This window comes from Macaca thibetana, chromosome 4 (assembly GCF_024542745.1).
Source record: "Macaca thibetana thibetana isolate TM-01 chromosome 4, ASM2454274v1, whole genome shotgun sequence".
Lineage (NCBI taxonomy): Eukaryota > Metazoa > Chordata > Mammalia > Primates > Cercopithecidae > Macaca > Macaca thibetana.
The window spans coordinates 30501875-30525704 of NC_065581.1; the positions used below are offsets into that span (position 1 = coordinate 30501875).

The 23830-nt window shown below is 45.2% G+C and overlaps 1 protein-coding gene across 7 annotated transcripts in view; it reads left to right on the top strand.

Moving 5' to 3' along the window:
- Positions 1-23521, top strand: part of LOC126953098 (popy class I histocompatibility antigen, alpha chain E) — a 221050-nt gene extending 197529 nt beyond the window's left edge. Inside the window, exons 1-8 of one of the 7 annotated variants that reach the window (XM_050788458.1) lie at positions 18818-19001; positions 19132-19401; positions 19647-19922; positions 20540-20815; positions 20937-21053; positions 21780-21812; positions 21918-21965; positions 22131-23521. In XM_050788458.1, coding sequence (XP_050644415.1) covers positions 18947-19001; positions 19132-19401; positions 19647-19922; positions 20540-20815; positions 20937-21053; positions 21780-21812; positions 21918-21965; positions 22131-22135 — 1080 coding nt within the window. In that variant the 5' untranslated portion in view covers positions 18818-18946 and the 3' untranslated portion in view covers positions 22136-23521. The other 6 variants (XM_050788457.1, XM_050788462.1, XM_050788461.1 and 3 more) reach the window with 6 other exon arrangements.
- The last annotated feature ends 309 nt before the right edge of the window (positions 23522-23830 follow it).

The window sequence follows — 23830 nt, forward strand, 5'->3', positions numbered from 1 at the left end:
ACGGGGGCGCTGCCGCTATGCGCTTGGTTTCTGATGAGCCCCTCTGGAGAGGACCGGGCGGTGGTCTAAGACAGAGATTGTTGACCCAGAAAGGATGTATCAGTGAGGTGGGGCTGGGGTCGTCCAAGGGAGTGGAAAGGCTTTCTAAGCCCTGGACTGCGCGGGGTTCCAGTTCTGCGGAACAGAGGTGGGCTCTGGAGCTGCCTCTGAGGTTTCCAACTCCTCCTTGCAAACCCTCTCTCCAGCCTTTTCATGGCAACACTCCAGGAAAATGGAAAGTTGATCATTTTTTTCTTCCACTCCTTAATCCTTTCCTGAGTGCTACTTTTAAATAATTTTATTTTAGAAGAGTTTTAAATTTACATAAAAGTTGCAAAGGTAGTACAGAGTTGCCATCCGCTCCATAGTCGGTTTCCCCTGGTGTGAACATCTCGCATTATTATGGTCCATTTGTCACAGCTAATGAAGCCATTTTCGTACCTTATTATTACTAAATAATAAACTGCAGACTTTATTTGGAGTTAATTAGCGTTCCCCTAATGTCCTTCCTGTGTTCCAGGATTCCATCGAGAATATCACATTACATTTAGTCTCCTTCATGCCTCCTTGGCCTCCTCTGGTCTGTGATAGTTCCTGAGATATTCCTAATTTTTGATGCCCTTCACAATTTTGGGAAGTACTGACCAGATGTGTTGTAAAATGTCCCTCAAGTTGAATTTAGTTAAGGTTTAGATCATGGCTAGTTGGACTATGGTTATGGATGTTTAGATGAGGTGAAGTGCTATTCTCCAAATACCTTATCAAGAGTATATAATATCAATTTGATGTACCACTGTTGATGTTGAAGTTGACCATCCATATTTCAACTTCCTGTAGCTGCCACAACAAATGCCCTCAAAGCTGGCAACTTAAAACAACAGAAAATTATTCTTTCACAGTTCTGGAGGCCCAAACTCCAAAATCAATATACAGGGCCACACTCTGTCTGAAGGCTCTAGGAGCAAATCCATTCCTTGAGTCCTCCAGCTCTGGCAGCTGTAGGTCATTCATCAGCATTCCTTGGCTTGTAGCCCCATTGCTCCAATCTTTGCCTCCTTCTTCACATCACCTTCTCCTCTCCTGATTCTCTCTTCTGTGTACCTGTTAGGAAGACACTTGTCATTGGATTTAGGGCCCACCTAGGAGGATCTCCTCATTTCAATATCCTTAGCTTAATTACATCTGCAAAGACCCTTTTTCCAAACAATTTGACATTCACAGGGGACTAGGACAGAAACATATCTTTGTGGGGACCACCATTCAACCCACTACATCTGGCTAAGCTAATATTTCCAGAACAGCAATCCACCAGTGCACCCCAGGTTACAATCCTCATTCTCATTCCCAAATAAACTCAACGTATTTGGACATTTCTCTAATGTCTTTTTTTTTTTTAGGTTGAATAATCTGGTGTCAGAAGTGATCCTGAAGAAGGATTACCTCCAGAAGAGACTTTTACAGAGTTTGTTGCTTGATTTCTTGCCTCTGTTTCTGAACATCTTTTAAGAGCAAACTTCACTTTCTAAAAAGGTGGGTATATGTCAACCCTTTAGAAGCTATTTGGGCTGTTGTCACCATTCAATGACAGACTTCAGTCTCCCCAAAGAGAAATTATCTGTTGTCAGGATAAACTGGTACATGAATAAACAAAATTGCCATTAGGTGGCGCACCACTCTCAAGAAAAATGACAGGACGGACAATTAGATCACAGGCTGCCTGTCCACCAAGTAAAAACAAAAATCCTATGCTAGGCACACTGTTAAAAAACAAATCGCTCCAACCCCTACCATTTCCTCACAGGGATTATAGAAGTTTTCTTTTGCTGTTGAGAAATTAATAAGAGGCAGAACAGGATGCCAAAATTCCAAAGCATCCAATATAGGCCCTCTTCTGGGACTCCTGTCAGCTATATGTTCAAAATTTATGGTTGGTGGCTCATGCCTGTAATTTCAGCACCTTGGGAGGCCGAGGTGGAAGGATTGCTTGAGCTCATGAGATTGAAACCATCCTGGGCAACATAGCAAGAGCTCATCTCTGTTTTAAAAAATCAAAATAAATAAGAAAAAAAATTAAGGTCCTCTCTTGTGTACGTTTTGAAATCAACAGGTAGACTACACCAAAGTTAATTTGGATCTTCAATGGCCATCCTTGGGGTCTTTTGAGTTCCCCAAACTTGTCTTTCTTAAAACAAAACTAGAAGACCACGGTCCTAAAATTAATGTGAATGGGAGGCTTACTTTACTTGGTACTTCAAAGTTTCAAAGTACATTCAGGATTCGAAAATTGCCTCCCTCTAAGATTCTATCACAAAATTAACTGAGACCAACAAACAGTTGAGAAAGGACAACAAGGCTCTAGGGCCCCAGATTCTTCCCTCTCCAGAGGAGATTTCCTGTTCTCTTTCCTCTATTCTTCTCTATCCACCTTTGGCTGAATTACCTTTCCCTCCAATTCCTCACTTCCACTAACCCTGAACCTGGACTGTTAAAACTTATTCCCTTAATGGCCAGGAGCGGTGGCTCACGCCTGTAATCCCAGCACTTTAGGAGGCCGAGGTAGGCAGATCACGAGGTCAGGAGATCGAGACCATCCTGGCTAACATGGTGAAACCCTGTCTCTACTAAAAATACAAAACATTTTTTAGCCGGGCGTGGCAGCGGGCGCCTGTAGTCCCAGCTACTCAGGAGGCTGAGGCAGGAGAATGGCGTGAACCCGGGAGGCGGAGCTTGCAGTGAGGTGAGATCGCACCACTGCACTCCAGCCTGGGCGACAGAGCAAGACTCCGTCTCAAAAAAAAAATAAATAAACTTATCCCATTAATGTTAAACTTACTGATTTCCTAAAACCAAAATTTCTTTCTTTTTTTGGAGCAAAGCTGAACTTCGAGCCATTGCCAAGCAATTCCCCAGGGTCACTGAGGACCCTTACCCATTTGCTGATGAATTCAACACAGCACTCCGGCTTCTCAGCTAGGTTTTTCTAACACATACCAGTTAGTTCACATCCCTGTTGGTGAAGGGCAGGCCCATTACTGGATGGACAATCCTCCTTGGTGTGACACTGTGGAGGGAGGGGCTATTTAGGCAAAAACACCTTCAACGACTATGATAAAAGCCAGAAGCTTAGAAAAAAACCCATGAGGCAATACTTGAGGATTTTTGTAAAACCTTAAATGAGGCCGGGCGCGGTGGCTCAAGCCTGTAATCCCAGCACTTAGGGAGGCCGAGACGGGCGGATCATGAGGTCAGGAGATCGAGACCGTCCTGGCTAACACGGTGAAACCCCGTCTCTACTAAAAAATACAAAAAACTAGCCGGGCGAGGTGGCAGGCGCCTGTAGTTCCAGCTACTCGGGAGGCTGAGGCAGGAGAATGGCGTAAACCCGGGAGGCAGAGCTTGCAGTGAGCTGAGATCCGGCCACTGCACTCCAGCCTGGGTGACAGAGCGAGACTCCGTCTCAAAAAAAAAAAAAAAAAAAAAAAAAAAAAAAAACCTTAAATGAAATAATATCCAAACCTATGCCCACGAACCTAATAAAGTAGTTTACAATCATTACACTTGGATCCAGGTCATGTTTGAAGAAAATTCTGCATTACCTATAGATGTTAAATCTACTTGAGTAGCCTTTAATTCTAAGTTTGTGAATGGCTTTTCTTCAAAACGTTCTGAGCTTGGTAAAAGAGCCAGCATGAAATGGGAAACTATGCCCGCTTCTGATCTTGTCCATTTGGCAAATCAGTTGTCTGACCCCTTGAGGACACTATTAAGAAAACTGCTAAAATTCTTGGCGGGATGTGGTGGCTCATGCCTCTAATCGCAGCACTTTGGGAGGCCGAGGCAGGCAGATCATGAAGTCAGGAGATCGAGACCATCCTGGCTAACATGGTGAAACCCCGTCTCTACTAAAAATACAAAAACAAAATTAGACGGGCATGGTGGTGGGCGCCTGTAGTCCCAGCTACTCAGGAGACTGAGGCAGGAGAATGGCGTGAACCCAGGAAGTGGAGTTTGCAGTGAGCCGCGATCATGCCACTGTACTCCAGCCTAGGCAACAGAGCAAGACTCCATCTCAATTAAAAAAAAAAAAAAAAAAATTTAAAATTCACAAAAATTTAAATAGTACCGAGCATCCTCTGACCATAATGGAATAAAACTAGAAATCAATAACAAGAGGAATTTTGGAAACTATACAAACACATGGAAATTAAACAATATGCTCCTGAATAACTGGTGGGTCAATGAAGACATTAGGAGGAAAATTTAAAAATTTTTTGAGGGAGAGGGGTAGAGGAAGATGGCCAAATAGAAGATTTTACCACTGACCCCCTGATGCAAAGGTACCAATTTATCAACAATCTACACCAAAAAAAGCACCTTCACAAGAACCACTCACAGTACCTGTTAGAGGAGGAAGAGTACAGCAATTGTGAGACATTGCATTGAACACAGTGGTTCCCTGATACAGCAGAAAGCAAAACCGCGTTGAATTGAGCTGATGCTGCCAACCAAGACAGTATCTAAGCCAGCCCTAACCAAAGGTGAATCAACCATTCCAGTGGTCAAAACTTGAGTTCTGGCTGGGTGCAGTGGCTCACACCTCTAATTCCGGCACTTTGGGAGGCCGAGGTAGGTGGATCACCTGAGGTCAGGATTTTGAGACCAGCCTGATCAATATGGAGAAACCCTATCTCTACTAAAAATACAAAAGTTAGCCAGACATGGTGGTGCATGCCTGTAGTCCCAGCTACTCGGGAGGCTGAGACAGGATAATTGCTTGTACCCGTGAGGCGGAGGTTGCAGTAAGTCAAGATCACGCCACTGCACTCCAGCCTGGGTGACAGAGCGAGACTTAATCTCAAAAAACAAAACAAAACAAAAACAAAAGAAAACTTGAGTTCTGCCAAGCCTCACCATCACGGGCTAAAAGGCTCTAGGGCTCTAGGGCTCTAAATAAACTTGAAAGTCAGTTTAGGCCACAAGGACTGGAACTCCTAAGCAAGTCCTAGTGCTGAATTGGCCTCAGAGCCACTGGACTGGAGGAGCACACGGCCTACTGAGACACCAGCTAGGGGGGCTAAGGGAGTGCTTGCACCACCCTTCCCCCAAACCCAGGCTGCAGAGCTCATGGATCCAAGAGAGACTCTTTCCTTCCACTTGAGAAGAGAGAGAAGAGTAAAGAGGACTTTTTCTTGCGTCTTGGATGCCAGCTCAGCCACATTAGAATAGAGCACCAGCCAGAATCATGCGGTCCACTCTCCAGGCCCTAGCTCCCACATCACATTTCTAGACACACCCTGGGCTGAAAGGGAACCCACTACCTTGAAGGGAAGAAGCCAGTCCTGGCAGGACCCATCATGTACTGACTAAAGAGCCCTTGGGCCCTGAATAACCAGCAGCAATAGCCAGAGAGTATGCCATGGGCTTTGGGTGAGACTCTGTGGCTTCCTGACTTCAGGTGAAACTCACCACATTCCCACCTTTGGTGGCTATAGGGTGAGACTCCTGCTTCAGAAAAGTGAAGGGAAAAGTAAAGAAGGCTTAGTCCTGCACCTTAGGTACCAGCTTGACCACAGGAGGGTACAACACCAAGCAGGCTCTTGGGGTCCCTGATTCCAGGCCTTGGATCTTGGATGGCATTTTTGGGCCTGCACTGGGCCAAAGGGGAGCCCACTACCCTGAATGGTAAGTCCCAGACCAGGCAACGTTCATCACAAGCTGAGAGCCCTCGAGTCTTAAGAAAACATCGGCAGTAGCCTGGCAATACTCTCCATGGGCCTGTGGTGATGTCAGCCATAGGGTGAGGCTCCTCTGCCTGTGGAAAGGGGAGAGAAGAGTGGGAAAGACTGCATCTCATGGTTTGAATGCCAGCTCAGCCACAGTACAATAGAGTACCAGGTGGAGTTCTAAGGTTTGTTATGCCAGCCCTTGGCTTCCAGACAGCACCTCTGGACCTGCCTGGGTCCTAGGGGAAGCCACCATCCCAAAGGGAAGGACACAAGCCTGTCTGGCTTCACCACCTGCTGATTGTAGAGTCCCCCAGGGCCTTCAGTGAACACAGGCAGTAGCCAGGTAGTGGTCACAGCCACCCTTGGGTGAGAATCAGTGCTGTGCTGGCTTCAGGTCTCATCCAGCACAGTCCAGTGGTGGTGGCCACAGGGCTACTTGTGTCACCTCACCACCAGCTCCAGGTGGCCCAGCACAGAAAAGGAGACTCCATATGTTTGAGAGAAAGTGAGGGAAGAGAGCAAGAGTCTCTACCTGGTAATCCAGAGAATTCTTCCTGGTCTTATCCAAGACCACCAAGGCAATACCTCTACAAGCTTGGAATAACCACAGTGCTACTGGGCTTGAGATGCCCCCTATGCAGATATGGCTTAGATCATAACACCCAAGTCCTTTTGAATACCTGGAAAACCTTCCCAGGAAGGACAGGTACATATAAACCCAGACTGCAAAGACTACAATAAATACCTAACTCTTTAATGCCCAGACACTGATGAACATCTACAAGCATCAGCATCATTCAGGAAAACGTGACCTCAGCAAACCATCTAAATAAGGCACCAGGGACCAATCCTGGAGAAACAGAGACATGTGACCTTTCAGACAAAAAATTCAAAATAACCACTTGAGGAAATTCAAAGAAATTCAAGATAACACAGAGGAGTTTGGAAGTTTATCGGATAAATTTAACAAAGAGATTGAAATAATTGAAACAAATCAAGCAGATATTCTGCAGTTGAAAAATGCAACTGATATACTGCAAGATGCATCAGTCTTTTAATAGCAGAATTAATTTTAAAAAGAAGAAAGATTTAGTGAGGTGGAAGACAGGCTATTTGAAAATACAGAGGAGACAAAAAAAAAAATGACACAGGCATACAAGATCTAGAAAATAGCCTCAAAAGGGAAAATCTAATAATTACTGGCCTTAAAGAGGAGGTAAAGAAAAGAGATAGAGGTAGAAAGTTTGTTCAAAGGGATAATAACAGAGAACTTCCCAAACCTAGAGAAAGATATAAATATCCAAGTAAATGAAAGTTATAACCTAGAGAAAGATATAAATATCCAAGTAAATGAAGGTTATAGAACACCAAGCAGATTTAACCCAAAGAAGACTACCTCAAGGCATTTAATAAGCAAACTCCCAACGGTCAAAGATAAAAATACAATATCCTAAAAGCAGCAAGAGAAAAAGAACAAATAGCATACCATAGAGCTCGAATACATCTGGCAACAGACTTTTCAGTGGAAACTTTACAGGTCAGGAGACAGTAGCATGACATATTTAAAGTACTGAAGGAAAAAAACTTTTACCCTAGAATAGTGTATCCAGTGAAAATATCCTTCAAACAGAAAGGAGAAAAAAAGACTTTTCTAGACAAACAAAAGCTGAAGGATTTAATTAACACCAGAACTGTCTTACAAGAAATGCCAAAGGGAGTATTCAATCAGAAAGAAAAAGATGTTAATGACCAATAAGAAATCATCAGAAGGTACAAAACTCACTGGTAATAGTTTAGTACACAGAAAAAAAGAAACAGAATATTATTATAACAAGGGTACTGTGGTATACAAACTACTCATATTTTAAGTAGAAAGACTAAAATATGAACCAATAAAAAATAACTGCAACAACTTTTTAAGACATAGATTGTACAATAAGATATAAATAGAAACAACAGGTTAAGAAGCAGGGGATGAAGTTAAGGTATAGAGTTTTTATTAGTTTTCTTTTTGCCTGTTTGTTTATGCAAACAGTGTTCAGTTGTTATTAGCTTAAAATAATGGGTTATAAGATATTATTTGTAAGCTTCATGGTAACCGCAAATTAAAAAACATGCAACGGATATCCAAAAAACAAAAAGCAAGAAATTAAATCGTATCACCAGAGAAAATCACCTTCACTAAAAGGAAGATATGAAGGAAAGAATGAAGGAAGAGAAGACCACAAAACAACTAGAAAACAAATAACAAAATGTCCTCCCTTATCAATAATAACATTGAATATTAATGGACTAAACTCTCCAGTCAGAAGACAACATGACTGAATGGATAAAATAACAGGACCCAATGATCTGTTCCCTACAAGAAACGCATGTTGCCTATTAAAAAACACATAGACTGAAAATAAAGGAATGGAAAAAGATATTCCATGCCAATGGAAATCAAAAAGAGCAGGAGTAGTTACACCTATATCAAACAAAATAGATTTCAAGACAAAAACTATAAGAAGAGACAGAAAAGGTCTATAATAATGATAAAAGGGTCAATTCAGCAAGAGAATATAACAATTGTAAACAGATACACACCCAACACTGAAGCACCCAGTTATATAAAGCAATTATTATTACAGCTACAGAGAGATCAATCTCGATACAATAACAGCTGGAGACTTTAGCGTCACAGTTTCAGCACTGAACAGATCATTTAGACAGAAAATCAACAAAGAAACATTGGACTTAATCTACGCTACAGACTAAATGGAACTAATAGATATTTACAGAGTATTCTGTCCAATGGATGCAGAATACACATTTTTCTCCTCAGCACATGGATCATTTTCAAGGATCTATATGTTTGTCACAAAACAAATCTTAAAACATTCACAAAAATTGAAATATCAAGCATTTTCCCTGGCCAAAATGGAATAAAACTAGAAATCAATAACAAGAGCAATTTTGAAAACCATACAAACACATGGAAATTAAACAACATGCTCCTGAATCACTGGTGGATCAATGAAGACATTAAGAAGAAAACTGAAAAATTTATTGAAGCAAAGGATAATGGAAACACAACACACCAAAACTTCTGGGATACAGTAAAAGCAGTGCTAACAGGGAAGTTTATAGCTGTAACTGGCTACATCAAAAAAGAAAAAAACTTCAAATGAACAATCTAACAATGTATCTTAAAGAACTAGAAAAGCAAGGGCAAACCAAACCCAAAATTAGTAGAAGAAAAGAAATAAAGATCAGAGAAGTAAATGAATTTGAAATGAAGAAAACAATACAAAAGATGAATGAAACAAGTTAATTTTTTGCAAAGTTAAACAATATTGACAAACCTTTAGCCAGACTAAGAAAAAAAGACAGAAGACCCAAATAAATAAAGATTAAAAAGGACAGATTACAACTGATACTGCAGAAATTCAAAGAATCATTAATGGCTACTCTGAGTAAGTATATGCCAATAAATTGAAATACCTAGAAGAAATGGATAAATTCCTAGACACATACAACCTACCAAGACTGAACAGTGAAGAAATCCAAAACCTGAACAGACCAATAGCAAGTAACGAAAGTCATAATAAAAAGTCTCCCAGCAAAATAAAAGCCCGGGACCCGCTGGTTCCACTGCTAAATACTACCAAACATGTAAAGAAAAACTAATACCAATCTTAGTCAAACAACTCCAAAAAGAAGAGGAGGGAACACTTCCAAATTCATGCTAGGAGGCCAGTATTACCCTGATACCATAATCAGACAAAGGCACATCAAAATAAAGAAAACTGGCTGAGTGCAGTAGCTCATGCCTGTAATCTCAACACTTTGGGAGGCTGAGGCAGGTGGATCACTTGAAGTCAGGAGTTCAAGACTAGCCTGGCCAACATGGTAAGACTGTCTCTGCTAAAAATACAACAATTGGCCAGGTGTGGTGGCGTGTGCCTATAGTCCCAGCTACCCGGAAGGCTGAGGCAGTAGAATCGCTTGAACCCAGAAGGTGGAGGTTGCAGTGAACTGAGATCATGTCATTGCACTCTAGCCTGGGTGACAGAGCAAGACTCTGTCTCCAAAAAGAAAAGAAAAGAAAACTATAGGCTAATATCACTGATAAATATTAATGCAGAAATCCTCAGCAAAATACTAGCAAATCAAAATCAGTAACACATTAAAAAAGATGGTTCATCATGACCAAGTGGGATTTATCCTAGGGATGCAAGGACGATTCAAAGTATGCAAATCAATCAATGTGATACATCATATCAACAGAATGAAAGACAAAAACCGTATGATTATTTCGATTGATGGTGAAAAAACATTTGATAAAATTCAACATTCCTTCATGATAAAGACCCCCAAAAAACTGAGTATAAAAGGAACATGGCTTAACATAATAAAAACCATATACAACAGACCCACAGGTGTATCACACTGAATGTGGAAAACTTGAAAGCCTTTCCTCTAAGATCAGGAACACAGTAAGGTTGCCTTCTTTCACAGCTGTTATTCAACATAGTATTGAAAGTCCTACTTAGAGCAATTAGACAAGAGAAAGAAATAGAGGTCAAATTCTCTTTGCTTGCAGATGATATAATCTTACATTTGGAAAAATCTAAAGACTCCACCAAAAAACTATTAGAACTAATAAGCAAATTCAGTAAAACTTGCAGGATACAAAATCAACATACAAAAATTAGTAGCAGGCTGGGCATGGTGGCTCACACCTGTAATCCCAGCAATTTGGGAGACCGAGGCAGGCAGATCACTTGAGGCCACGTGTTCAAGACCAGCCTAGCCAACATGGTAAAAACCCCATCTCTGCTAAAAATACAAAAAATTAGCCAGGCGTGGCCGTGGGTCTCTCTAATCCCAGCTAATTGAGAGGCTGAGGTACAAGAATCGCTTGAACACAGGAGGCAGAGGTTGCAGTGAGCAGAGATCACACCTCTGCATTTCAGCCTGAGCAACAAAGTGAAAGTCTGTCTCAAAAAAAAAAAAAAAAAAAAAAAAAAATTAGTAGCAGCAGGACGCGGTAGTTCATACCTATAATCTTGTCACTTTAGGAGACCAAGGCAGGAGGATCACTTGAGTCTAAGAGTGCAAGGCCAGCCTAGGCAACACAGGGAGACCCCCGACTGTACAAAAAAAACAATTTTTTTTTTGAGACGGAGTCTCGATCTGTCGCCCAGGCTGGAGTGCAGTGGAGGCCATCTCGGCTCACTGCAACCTCCGCCTCCCTGGTTGACGCCATTCTCATGCCTCAGCATCCCAAGCACCTGGGTCTACAGGCGCCCGCCACGATGCCCAGCTAATTTTTTTGTATTTTAGTAGAGATGGGGTTTCATCATGTTGGCCAGGATGGTCTCGATCTCCTGACCTCGTGATCCGCCTGCCTCAACCTCCCAAAGTGCTGGGATTACAGGCGTGAGCCACCGCTCCCAGCTAAAAAAAAAAAAAAAAAATTTTTTTAATTAGCTGAGTATAGTGTCACCTGCCTGTGGTCTCAACTACTTGGCAGGCTGAGGTGGTAGGTTGAGGCTGCAGTGAGCTATGATCCCACCACTACATTAGTCGTTAGTACAAGATCCATTCAATGAGGGAGATAGACCAATCTATTTTAATGTAACAGAATACAAATATTTAACGATGGGGATTCAGGTTGTATCTCACCTCTAAGAAATTACCACTTGCTAAGACTTCCAGTACTATGCTGAATAGAAGTGATGAAAGTGGGGATCCTCGTCTTGTTCCAGTTCTCAGGGAAAATGCTTTCATCTTTTCCCCATTCAGTATAATGTTGGCTGTGGATTTGTCATAGATAGCTTTCTGTGTCAATTTTGCTGAGAGTTTTAATCATAAAGGGATGCTGGATTTTGTCAAATGATTTTTCTGCATCTATTGAGATGATCATATGATTTCTGTTTTTAAAATCTGTTTATGTGGTGTATCACATTTATTGACTTGTGGTTTTTTGTTTTTTGGCTTTGGGAGGTGGGTTTAGTAGAGATGGGGTTTCACCATGTTGGCCAGGCTGGTCTTGAACTCCTCATCTCAAGTGATCTGCACGTCTCAGCCTCTCAAAGTGCTGGGATTACAGGCATGAGCCACCACACCCGGACTGACTTGTGTATGTTAAACCATCCCTGCATCCCTGGTTTGAAACCCACCTAATCGCCGGGCGCGGTGGCTCAAGCCTGTAATCCCAGCACTTTGGGAGGCCGAGACGGGTGGATCACAAGGTCAGGAGATCGAGACCATCCTGGCTAACCCGGTGAAACCCCGTCTCTACTAAAAAATACAAAAAACTAGCCGGGCGAGGTGGCGGGCGCCTGTAGTCCCAGCTACTCGGGAGGCTGAGGCAGGAGAATGGCGTGAACCCGGGAGGCGGAGCTTGCAGTGAGCTGAGATCCGGCCACTGCACTCCAGCCTGGGTGACAGAGCGAGACCCCGTCTCAAAAAAAAAAAAAAAAAAAAAAAAAAACCCACTTAATCATGCTAGATTATCTTTTATATGTTGTTGGATTCAATTAGCTAGTATTTTATTGAGTATTTTTGCATGTTCATCAGGGATATTGGTCTAGCCAGAGCAATCAGACTAGAGAAAGAAATAAAAGGCATCCAAATCGGAAAAGAGAAAGTCAAATTATCGCTATCCACTGATGACATGATCATATACCTAGAAAACCCTAAAGACTCATCGAAAAAGCTCCTAGATCTGATAAATGGATTCAGTAAAATTTCAGGATACAAAAATCAATGTAGACAAATCAGTAACACCAACAGTGACCAAGCTGAGAATCAAATCAAGAACTCAACCCCTTTTACAGCAGCTGCAAAAACAAATAAAATATGTAGGATATACCTAACCAAAGAGGTGAAAGGCTTCTGCAAGAAAAACTACAAAACACTGCTGAAAGAAATCATAGATGACACAAACAAATGGAAACACATCCCATTTTCATGGATGGGTAGAATCAATATTGTGAAAATCACCATAATGCCAAAAGCAATCTATAAATTCAATGCAATTCCCATCAAAATAACATCATCATTCTTCACAGAATTGGAAAAAAAACAATCCTAAAATGCATATGGAACCAAAAAAGAGCCTGCATAGCCAAAGCAAAACTAACCAAAAAAGAACAAATCTGCAGGCATCACATTAGCTGACTTCAAACTATACCACAAGGCTATAGTCACCAAAACAGCATGGTATGGGTATAAAAATAGGCACATAGACCAATGGAATAGCATAGGGAACCCAGAAATGAAACCAAATACAGCCAACTAATCTTTAACAAAGCAAACAAAAACATAACGAAAGGACACCCCGTTCAACAAATGGTGCTATGATAATTGTCAGGCCACATGTAGAAGAACAAAACTGGATCCTTATCTCTCACCTTATATAGAAACCAACTCAAGATGGATCAAAGACTTAAATCTGAGACCTGACACCATAAAAATTCTAGAATATAACATCAGAAAAACTCTGCTAGACATTCTTTAGGCAAAGAGTTCATGACCAACAACCCAAAAGCAAATGCAACAAAAACGAAGATAAGTAGATGGGACTTAATTAAACTAGAAAGCTTCTGCACAGCAAAAGAAATAATCAACAGAGTAAACAGACAGTCTACAGAGTGGGAGAAAATATTCACAAACTATGAATCTGACAAAGAACTAATATCCAGAATCTACAAGGAATTCAAACAAATCAGCAAGAAAAATAAATAATCCCATCAAAAAGTACACTAAGGACATAAATAGACAATCTTCAAAAGAAATATACAAATGGCCAACAAACATGAAAAAATGCTCAATATCACCAATTATCAGAGAAATGTAAGTCAAAGCCACAATGCCATACTACCTTATTCTTGCAAGAATGGCCATAAAAAAATAAAATAGATGTTGGCGTGAATGTGGTGAAAATGGAGCATTTTCATACTGCTGGGAGGAATGTAAAGTAGTACAAACACTACGGAAAACAGCTTAGAGATTCCTTAAAGAACTAAAGCTAGATCTGTCATTTGACCCAGCAATCTCGCTACTGGATATCTACCCAAAGGAAAAGGAGACATTATACAAAAAAGATACTTGAGGCCAGGTGCGGTGGATCACGCCTGTAATCCGAGCACTTTGGGAGGCCAAGGCGGGCAGATCACGAGGTCAGGAGATCAAGACCATCCTGGCTAACACAGTGAAACCCTGTCTCTACTAAAAATACCAAAACAAAATTAGCCGGGCGTGGTAGCGGGCGCCTGTAGTCCCAGCTACTCAGGAGGCTGAGGCAGGAGAATGGCGTCAACCCGGGAGATGGAGGTTGCAGTGAGCCGAGATAATGCCCCTGTACTGCAGCCTGTGCAACAGAGCCAGACCCCATCTCAAAAAAAAGAAAGAAAAAAAGAAAAAGATATTCGTACAAGCAGATTGATAGCAGCACAACTCGTGATTGCAAAAATATGGAACCAGCCCAAATGCCCATCAATCAATGAATGGATAAACAAAATGTGATATTATATATAATATATAATATATATATATAATGGAATACTACATAGTCATAAAAAGAAAGGAAATAATGGCATTCAAAGCAACCTGGATGAAGTTGGAGACCATTATTCTAAGTGAATTCACTCTGGTATGGAAAACCAAGCATTGTATGTTCTCACTTATAAGTGGGAGCCAAGCTATGAGAACACAAAGGCATAAGAATGATACAATGGACTTTGGGAACTGGTGGGGGAAGGGTGGGAGGGAGGTGAGGGATAAAAGACTACACATTGTGTACAGTGTACACTAATCGAGTGCTGGATGTACCAAAATCTCAGAAATCACCACCAAAGAACTTATCCATGTAAACAAACACCACCTGTTCCCCAAAAACTATTGGAATTTAAAAATGTTTTAAATAAATAAAATTAAAAGAAATTTTAAAATGGATTATTTGCTTTCAAAAAAAAGAAATCACCACTTGTACAGTTTCTGTGTAATGTGAAATATGAATATCCACAACTACATGAAAAGCTGTTAAAAATAATCCTCCCAGTCCGGGCATGGTAGCTCACACATGTTGTTCCAGCTACTGGGAAGGCTGAGGTGAGAGAATCCCTTGAACCCAGAAGTTCGAGGCTGCAGTGAGCTATGATGGCGCCACTGCACTCCAGCCTGGGTGACAGAGAGAGACCCTGTCTCTAAACACAGCAATAATAATCCTTCCTTTTTCAAATCAATATTTGTGTAAGGCTAGATTTTTTAAAATATACACTTCAATCAAAGTAAGAGAATGGCTAGGATGCAACTGGAGGCCATAAACCTAAGTGACTTAATGCAGGAACATAAAACCAAATGCTGCATCTTCTCACTTATAATTGGGAGCTAAACACTGAGCGCACATGGACATAAACATGCGTACAACAGACACTGCAGACGACTAGAGTGGAGAGGGTGGGGACATGGGTTGAAAAACTACCTGTGGGTACTCTGTTCACTACCTGAGTGACAGGATCCATACCCCAAACCTCAGCATCAGACAACATACCCATGTAACAAATCGGCACATGTACCCCCTGTATCTATTTTTTTTTTTTTTTTTTTTTTTTTGGAGACAGTTTCACTCTTGTTGCTCAGGTTGGAGTGCAATGGCGTGATCTCGGCTCACCGCAACCTCCGCCTCCCGGGTTCAAGCGATTCTCCTGCCTCAGCCTCCTGAGTAGCTGGGATTACAGGCGTGCACCACCATGCACGGCTACTTTTGTATTTTTAGTAGAGACGGGGTTTCTGCATGTTGATCCAGCTGGTCTCAAACTCCCGATCTCAAGTGATCCACCTGCCTCAGCCTCCCAAAGTGCTGGGATTACAGGCGTGAGCCACCGTGCCCGGCCACCCCCTGTATCTAAAATAAAAGTTAAAATTTTAAAAATTAGTAAATAAGAGAATGTATGCTATGAGCCAAAATGACGCTTGCAAAATTTTCCAAGAACGACACTTACGAAAATGAAAAATAATCACTCTTCTTGTTACCAAAAATCTTGGTAGCTGCAGAAGGTGGGATCTTTCCTCATTGGGAGTCGCAGAGCCAATACATGAAACCGAAAGTGAGCCTCAAGCAGAGCAAGCTTTATTTCCTGCACAGGACTTCTAAAGAGAACAGCTCTCCCAAATCAACTTCTCCGCTAGTGAGGCGGCTAGTGAGGGGTGAGGGGGCTAAAATGTAGTATTGCTCTAATGGAGGAATTGGGCATTAAAAGTGAGGGGGAGGAATATTCATATGTTTTATGGGAACAGGCATTGAACTTCTCCAAACCGGTAATACTGCTTTCCTTTCGGTCCTTTTAGGACTTCTACTCATTGTCATGGAGATTGTCAACTGTCACGGCACGGATGGGAGTGCAATTTAGCTTGGAAACGGGATTACAATGAAGCGTGAGGTCTTTCTGAAGTCATTTGGCCGGCTCTCTTGGTTGTAACGAGTCTCAGCTGGTTTGACCTCAAAGGCAACTTCTTGAATCAGATCCTGTTTTTTTTTGTTTTTGTTTTTGTTTTTTGTTTCTTGTTTTTTTCCCCAGACGTCTCACTCTGTCGCCCAGGTTGAAGTCATTTGGCCGGCTCTCTTGGTTGTAACGAGTCTCAGCTGGTTTGACCTCAAAGGCAACTTCTTGAATCAGATCCTGTTTTTTTGTTTTTGTTTTTGTTTTTTGTTTCTTGTTTTTTTCCCCAGACGTCTCACTCTGTCGCCCAGGTTGGAGTGCAGTGGTGTGATCTCGGCTCACTGCAACTACCACCTCCCGAGTTCAAGCAATTCTCCTGTCTCAGCCTCCCGAGTAGCTGGAATTACAGGCGGGCACCACCACACCCAGCTGATTTTTGTATTGTTAGTAGAGAAGGGGTTTCATCATGTTGGCCAGGTTAGTCTTGAACTCCTGACCTCGTGATCTGCCCTCCCCAGCCTACCAAAATGCTGCGATTACAGGCGTGAGCCACCGTGCCCTGCCTATACATTGTTAATTTTGGAAAAATTAAAAGTTAGGTGGGTTTTTTGCATTAAAAATATGTTATTTCCGCTCAAGAGATCAAGACCATCCTGGCCAACATGGTGAAACCCCGTCTCTACTAAAAACACAAAAATAAGCTGGGCGTGGTGGCACACGCCTGTAGTCCCAGTTACTGGGGAGGCTGAGGCAGGAGAATCGCTTGAACCCGGGAGAAGGAGGTTACGGTGAGCCGAGATCGTTCCACTGCACTCCAGCCTGCGGACAGAGCAAGACTCTGACTCAAAAAAAAAAAAAAAAAAAAAAAAAAAAACAAAAAGTTGTTTCCATTAACATGTAATGGGTTATTAATATTATATTAAATGAATTAATATTTTTAATATTTTGTTTTAATCTGTTTTAATTTTTATATGATAAAACTTGACACAAGCCACAGAAACAAAATTTATTTGGGTCCTCACTAATTTCTTTTTTTTTTTTTTTTTTTTGAGACGGGAGTCTCGCTCTGTCGCCCAGGCTGGAGTGCAGTGGCCGGATCTCAGCTCACTGCAAGCTCCGCCTCCCGGGTTCACGCCATTCTCCTGCCTCAGCCTCCCGAGTAGTTGGGACTACAGGCGCCCGCCACCGCGCCCGGCTAGTTTTTTGTATTTTTTAGTAGAGACGGGGTTTCACCGTGTTAGCCAGGATGGTCTCGGCCTCCCAAAGTGCTGGGATTACAGGCTTGAGCCACCGCGCCCGGCCCTCACTAATTTCTTTTTGGAGGCTGGAGGGCAATGGCGGGATGTTGACTCACCGCAACCTCCGCCTCCTGGGTTCAAGCGATTCTCCTGCCTCTACCTCCCAAATAGCCAGGCCTCTACCTCCCAAATAGCCAGGATTACGGTCATGCGCCGCCACCACGCCCGGCTAATTTTTTGGATTTTTAGTAGAGATGGGGTTTCTCCATATTGGTCAGGCTGGTCTCGAACTCCCAACCTCAGGTGATCAGCCCGCCTTGGCCTCCCAAAGTGCTGGGAGTACAGGCGTGAGCCACCGCGCCCAGCTGGGTCCTCACTAATTTCTAAGCGTGCACAGAGATACTGAAACCTAAAAGTTTTTACGGCGGGCTAATTGCTGGGGGCGGTGGCTCACGCCTGTAATTCCAACACTTTGGGATTTAAAACAATACAGTATTTAACAATACAGGCTCACGCCTGTAAACACAGTACCTTGGGAGGCCGACGTGGACGAATCGCTTGAACCCAGGAGTTTGAGACTAGCCTTGGCAACATGGCGAAAACCCGACTCTACAAAATACAAAAAAAAAAAAAATCGCCGGGTAGGCGGGTCGCAGTGACTGACGCCTGTAATCCCAGCACTTTGGGAGGCTGAGGGGGGCGGATCACGAGGTCAAGAGATCGAGACCATCCTGGCTAACACAGTGAAACCCCGTCTCTACTAAAAATACAAAAAATTAGCCGGGCGTGGTGGCGGGCGCCTGTAGTCCCAGCTACTCGGGAGGCTGAGGCAGGACAATGGTGTGAACCCGGGAGGCGGAGGTTGCAGTGAGCCGAGATCGTGCCACTGCACTCCAGCCTGGGAGACAAAGTGAGACTGTCTCAGAAAAAAAAAAAAAAAAAAGTCCGGGCAGGGTGGCTCATGCCGGTAATCCTATGCCGGTAATCCTAGCACTTTGAGAGGCCGAGATGGGAGGATCGCTTTAGTCCAGAAGTTCGAGACCAGCCTGGTCAACGGAGCGAGACACCCCACCCCCCCCAACACACACAGACACACACACACACACACAGCTCCAAAAAACACACACGAAAAAAACACTGATTTACACAGTTTACACAGTCCCTGGGCCAGGACTCAGGGAGATAGTGTAACAAAGAGCGCTCCGGTCAGGAGGTGAGAGCGCAGAACAATGTTCCAGGTCCCCGGGCGTGGCTGTCAGGGTCTCAGGCCCCAAGGGCAGAGTGTGGAGACCTGGGAGGCGCAGCGTTGGGGATTCCACACCACTTTCATTTCCTCTGTTAACCTGGTCGTGTCCTTCTTCCTGGATACTCATGACGCAGACTCAGTTCTCATTCCCAATGGGTGTCGGGTTTCTGGAGAAGCCAATCAGCGTCGCCACGACTCCCGACTATAAAGTCCGCACGCACCCACCCGGATTCAGGAGGCTCTACCGACTCAGAGAATGGGGTCATGGCACTACGAACCCTACTTCTCCTGCTCTCGGCCCTTACCAAGACCTGGGCGGGTGAGTGCGGGGTCGGGATGGAAGCGGCCTCTACCCGGAGGAGAGAGGGGCCGGACCGGCGGGGGCGCAGGACTCGGGGAGCCGCGCCGGGAGTAGGGCCGGACCGGTCTCAGCCCCTCCTCGCCCCCAGGCTCCCACTCCTTGAAGTATTTCCACACTTCCGTGTCCCGGCCCGGCCGCGGGGAGCCCCGCTTCATCTCCGTGGGCTACGTGGACGACACCCAGTTCGTGCGGTACGACAGCGATGCCGCGAGTCCGAGGATGCAGCCGCGGGCGCCGTGGGTGGAGCAGGAGGGGCCGGAGTATTGGGACCAGGAGACACGGAGCGCCAGGGACACCGCACAGACTTTCCGAGTGAACCTGGAGACCCTGCGCGGCTACTACAACCAGAGCGAGGCCGGTGAGTGACCCCGGCCCGGGGCGCAGGTCACGACCCCTCCCCATCCCTCACGGACAACGCGGGTCCCCTCGAGTCTCCGGGTCCGAGATTCACCCCCAGGCTGCGGAACCCGCCCAGACCCTCGACCCGGCAGAGTCCCAGGCTCCTTTACCCGGTTTCATTTTCAGTTTAGGCCAAAATCCCTGCGGGTTGGCGGCGACAGGGGCGGGGCTCGGTGGGCGGGACTGACTAGCGGGCGGGGCCAGGGTCTCATACCCTCCAGTGGATGCATGGCTGCGACCTGGGGTCCGACGGGCGCTTCCTCCGCGGGTATGAACAGTTCGCCTACGACGGCAAGGATTATCTCACCCTGAATGAGGACCTGCGCTCCTGGTCCGCGGTGGACACGGCGGCTCAAATCTCCGAGCAAAAGTCAAATGATGGCTCTGAGGCGGAGCACCAGAGAGCCTACCTGGAAGACACATGCGTGGAGTGGCTCCGCAGATACCTGGAGAATGGGAAGGAGACGCTGCAGCGCTCGGGTAAGAGGGTCCACAGGGCTACTCTCCCATCTCCTTCTTGGGCTAGGACTGTGCCCACAGCTGACAGACCTCAAACAGTAGAAGACGCAGGGATGGAAGCCAGAATACCCCTCCTCCCTTGGATCAGGAGAGGGGGCTGTCACCCCAGGTACAGGAGATCCTGTACCAGAGAGTGACTCTCTTAAATGACCAGCCTTCTCTCAGGGACAATTAAGGAATCTAGTCCCGCTGGAGAGTCCATTCTTCAAATGAACTGATGAGCAGTTCTCTTTGACTCTCAGTGTTAGGAATCATGGGGGAGTTTCTCTCGTGCCTGGTTCTCAGCCCCACACCAAGAGTTTTTGGAGGTCTGACTCCAGCTTTTCTCAGTCACTCAGCATCCGCACAGGCCAGGACCAGAAAACCCTTTTCACCTTCTGTCCTGGGCTATCTCAGCCCGATTCTAGAACTTTCCAAGGAATAAGAGGCTATCCCAGATCCCTAAGTTCAGGCTGGTGTCAAGGTTTTGTCCTCATCTCCTACTATAATTGTCCTCTTCCTTCTCAGGATGGTCACATGGGTGCTGCTGGAGTGTCCCATGAGAGATACACAGTGAATTTTCTGACTCTTCCCCTCAGAACCCCCAAAGACACACGTGACCCACCACCCCGTCTCTGATCATGAGGCCACCCTGAGGTGCTGGGCCCTGGGCTTCTACCCTGCGGAGATCACAGTGACCTGGCAGCGGGATGGGGAGGACCAGACCCAGGACACGGAGCTTGTGGAGACCAGGCCTGCAGGGGATGGAACTTTCCAGAAGTGGGCAGCTGTGGTGGTACCTTCTGGAGAGGAGCAGAGATACACGTGCCATGTGCAGCATGAGGGGCTACCCGAGCCCCTCACCCTGAGATGGGGTAAGGAAGGGAATGGGAGGTCATGTCTCTTAGGGAAAGCAGGAGCCCTTCTGAAGCCCTTTTGCAGGGTCAGGGCTGAGGCCTGGGGGTCAGGGCCCCTTACGTTCCCCTGTTTTCCCAGAGCCGTCTTCCCAGTCCACCATCCCCATCGTGGGCATCATTGCTGGCCTGGTTCTCCTTGGAGCTGTGGTCACTGGAGCTGTGGTTGCTGCTGTGATGTGGAGGAGGAAGAGCTCAGGTGGGGAAGGGAGAGGGGTAGAGTCTGAGTTTTCTTGTCCCACTGGGGGTTTCAAGCCCTAGGTAGAAGTGTGTCCTGCCTTGTTACTGGGAAGCACCATCCACACACACGGGCCGACCCAGCCCGGGCCCTGTGTGCCAGCACCTACTCTTTTTTTTGAGATGGAATCTTGGCTCTGTCACCCAGGCTGGAGTGCAATGGCGTGGTTTCAGTTCACTGTAACCTCTGCCTCCCAGGTTCAAGCGATTCTCCTGCCTCAGCCTCCCGAGTAGCTGGGACTACATGTGCGTGCCACCACACCCGGCTAATTTTTTTTTGTACTTTTAGTAGAGATGGGGTTTCACTGTGTTGGCCAGGCTGGTGTCGAACTCCTGACCTCGTGATCCACCTGCCTCGGCCTCACAAAGTGCTGGGATTACAGGCGTGAGCCACCACGCCTGTGGTACCTGTGACAATGAAGGACAGATTTATCACCTTGATGATTGTGGTGATGGGGATCTGAGCCCAGCAGTCACAGGTCACAGGGGAAGGTCCCTGCTGAGGACAGACCTCAGGAGGGCAGTTGGTCCAGGACCCACAATTGCTTTCTTCATGTTTCCTAATCCTGCCCTGGGTCTGCAGTCACAGTTCTGGATACTTCTCTGGGATCCAAGACTAGGAGGTTCCTCTAGGACCTTGTGGCCCTGCCTCCTCCCTGGCCCCTCACAGGACATTTTCTTCCAACAGGTAGAAAAGGAGGGAGCTACTCTCAGGCTTCGTGTAAGTAGGGGGCGGGAGTGTGGAGGAGCTCGCCCAACCCCATAATTCCTCCTGCACCACATCTCCTGTGGGCTCTAACCAGGTCTTGTTTTTGTTCTACCCCAGGTAGCGACAGTACCCAGGGATCTGATGAGTCTCTCACAGCTTGTAAAGGTGAGATTCTGGGGGTCTAAAGTGGGTGGAGGGTGGGGCAGATGGGATAGGACTGGGTTGTGGGGATTTTTTGATTTGGAATTTTTGAGTGTGTGGTGGGCTGTTCAGAGTGTCATCACTTACTGTAACTGACCTGAATTTGTTCATGACTGTTTTCTTCTGTAGCCTGAGACAGCTGCCTTGTGTGCAACTGAGATGCAGGATTTCTTCACGCCTCCCCTTTGTGTCTTAAGGGACTCTGGCTTCTCTTTTTGCAAGGGCCTCTGAATCTGTCTGTGTCCCTGTTAGCATAATATGAGGAGGCAGACAAACACTCCACCTCCATGTCTACCATGACCCCCTTCCTCACACTGACCTGTGTGCCTTCCCTGTTCTACTTTTCTATTAAAAATAAGAAACTGAGCAGTGCACGGCGGCTCACACCTATAATCCCAGCACTTTGGGAGGCCGAGGCAGGCAGATCACGAGGTCAGGAGATCGAAACCAACACGGTGAAACCCTGTCTCTACTAAAAAATACAAAAAATTAGCTGGGCATGGTGGCAGGCACCTGTAGTCCCAGCTACTCAGGAGGCTGAGGCAGGAGAATGATGTCATCCCAGGAGGCAGAGGTTGCTGTGCGCCGAGATTGTGCCACTGCACTCCGGCCTGAGTGACAGGGTGAGACTCTGTCTCAAAAAATAAAAATTAAAAAAAAAAAAGAACCAGGATCTCAATTTATTTTTTCATATTCTGCAGTGAAATGGAGTTGAGGAAGCTAAGGTCATAGTTAGAAATACAGACAGATAATTCCACAGCACATCTCTGGCAAATTTAGCCTATTCCTTACCACCTGTAATCTTGACCATATACCTTGGAGTTGAATATTGTTTTCATACTGCTTTGGTTTGAATGTTCCTTCCAACACTCATGTTGAGACTTAATCCCTAATGTGGCAATACTGAAAGGTGGAGCCTTTGAGATGTCATTGGATGATAAGGCTCTACCTTCATTCATGGGTTAATGGATTAATGGGTTATCACAGGAATGGGACTGGTGGCTTTATAAGAAGAGGAAAAGAGAACTGAGCTAGCATGCCCAGCCCACAGAGACCCTCCACTAGAGTAATGCCAAGTGGAAATGTGAGGTGCAGCTGCCACAGAGAGCCCCCACCAGGGAAATGTCTAGTGTCTAGTGGATCCAGGCCGCAGGAGAGTGCATTGTGGAGCGGTGGGAGCAGGACCTGACCACCACCAGGACACCAGAACTGTGGAGTCAGTGGCAGCATGCAACGCCCCCTTCGGAAAGCTTCAGGCACCAGCCTATAACCCATTCGAGCAGCCATGTAGGCTGCACCTAGCAAAGCCATAGGCACAGGGCTACCTGAGGTCTTGGGGGCCCAATCCCTGCTCCAGTGTGTCTGTGAGGCAGCACATGGAGTCAAAAGAGATTATTCTCTTCCCACAGATACCTTTTCTCTCCTATGGCCCTTTAACAGCATCTGCTTCATTCCCCTCACCTTCTCAAGCTGAGCTGAAGTAAACTTTGAAGTAAAATAAAAGCTGTGTTTGAGCATCATTTGTATTTCATTTGTGCATTTTGTGCCTTTTTTTTTTTTTTAAACCACATTCAAGCTATCCTTGGGCTTCCAATGCCATGGTCCACCCAGAACTGCATTCACTGGCCAGTGTTCTAGTTCTGGTCATGCCGACTTTCCCCTTTTTCCTGGTGAATCCCTGTAATCACCTGAGTCTCATTCTGTCAGGTGATATCCAATGAGAAGGCAATATGTGTGGTGAAAAGCCCAGGGAGTCCTGGGTGTGAATTTTTACTTTGCCGTTTCTTCCTGTGTTAAACGCAGTGGGGCTTCACCTGTCTGGGCTCCAG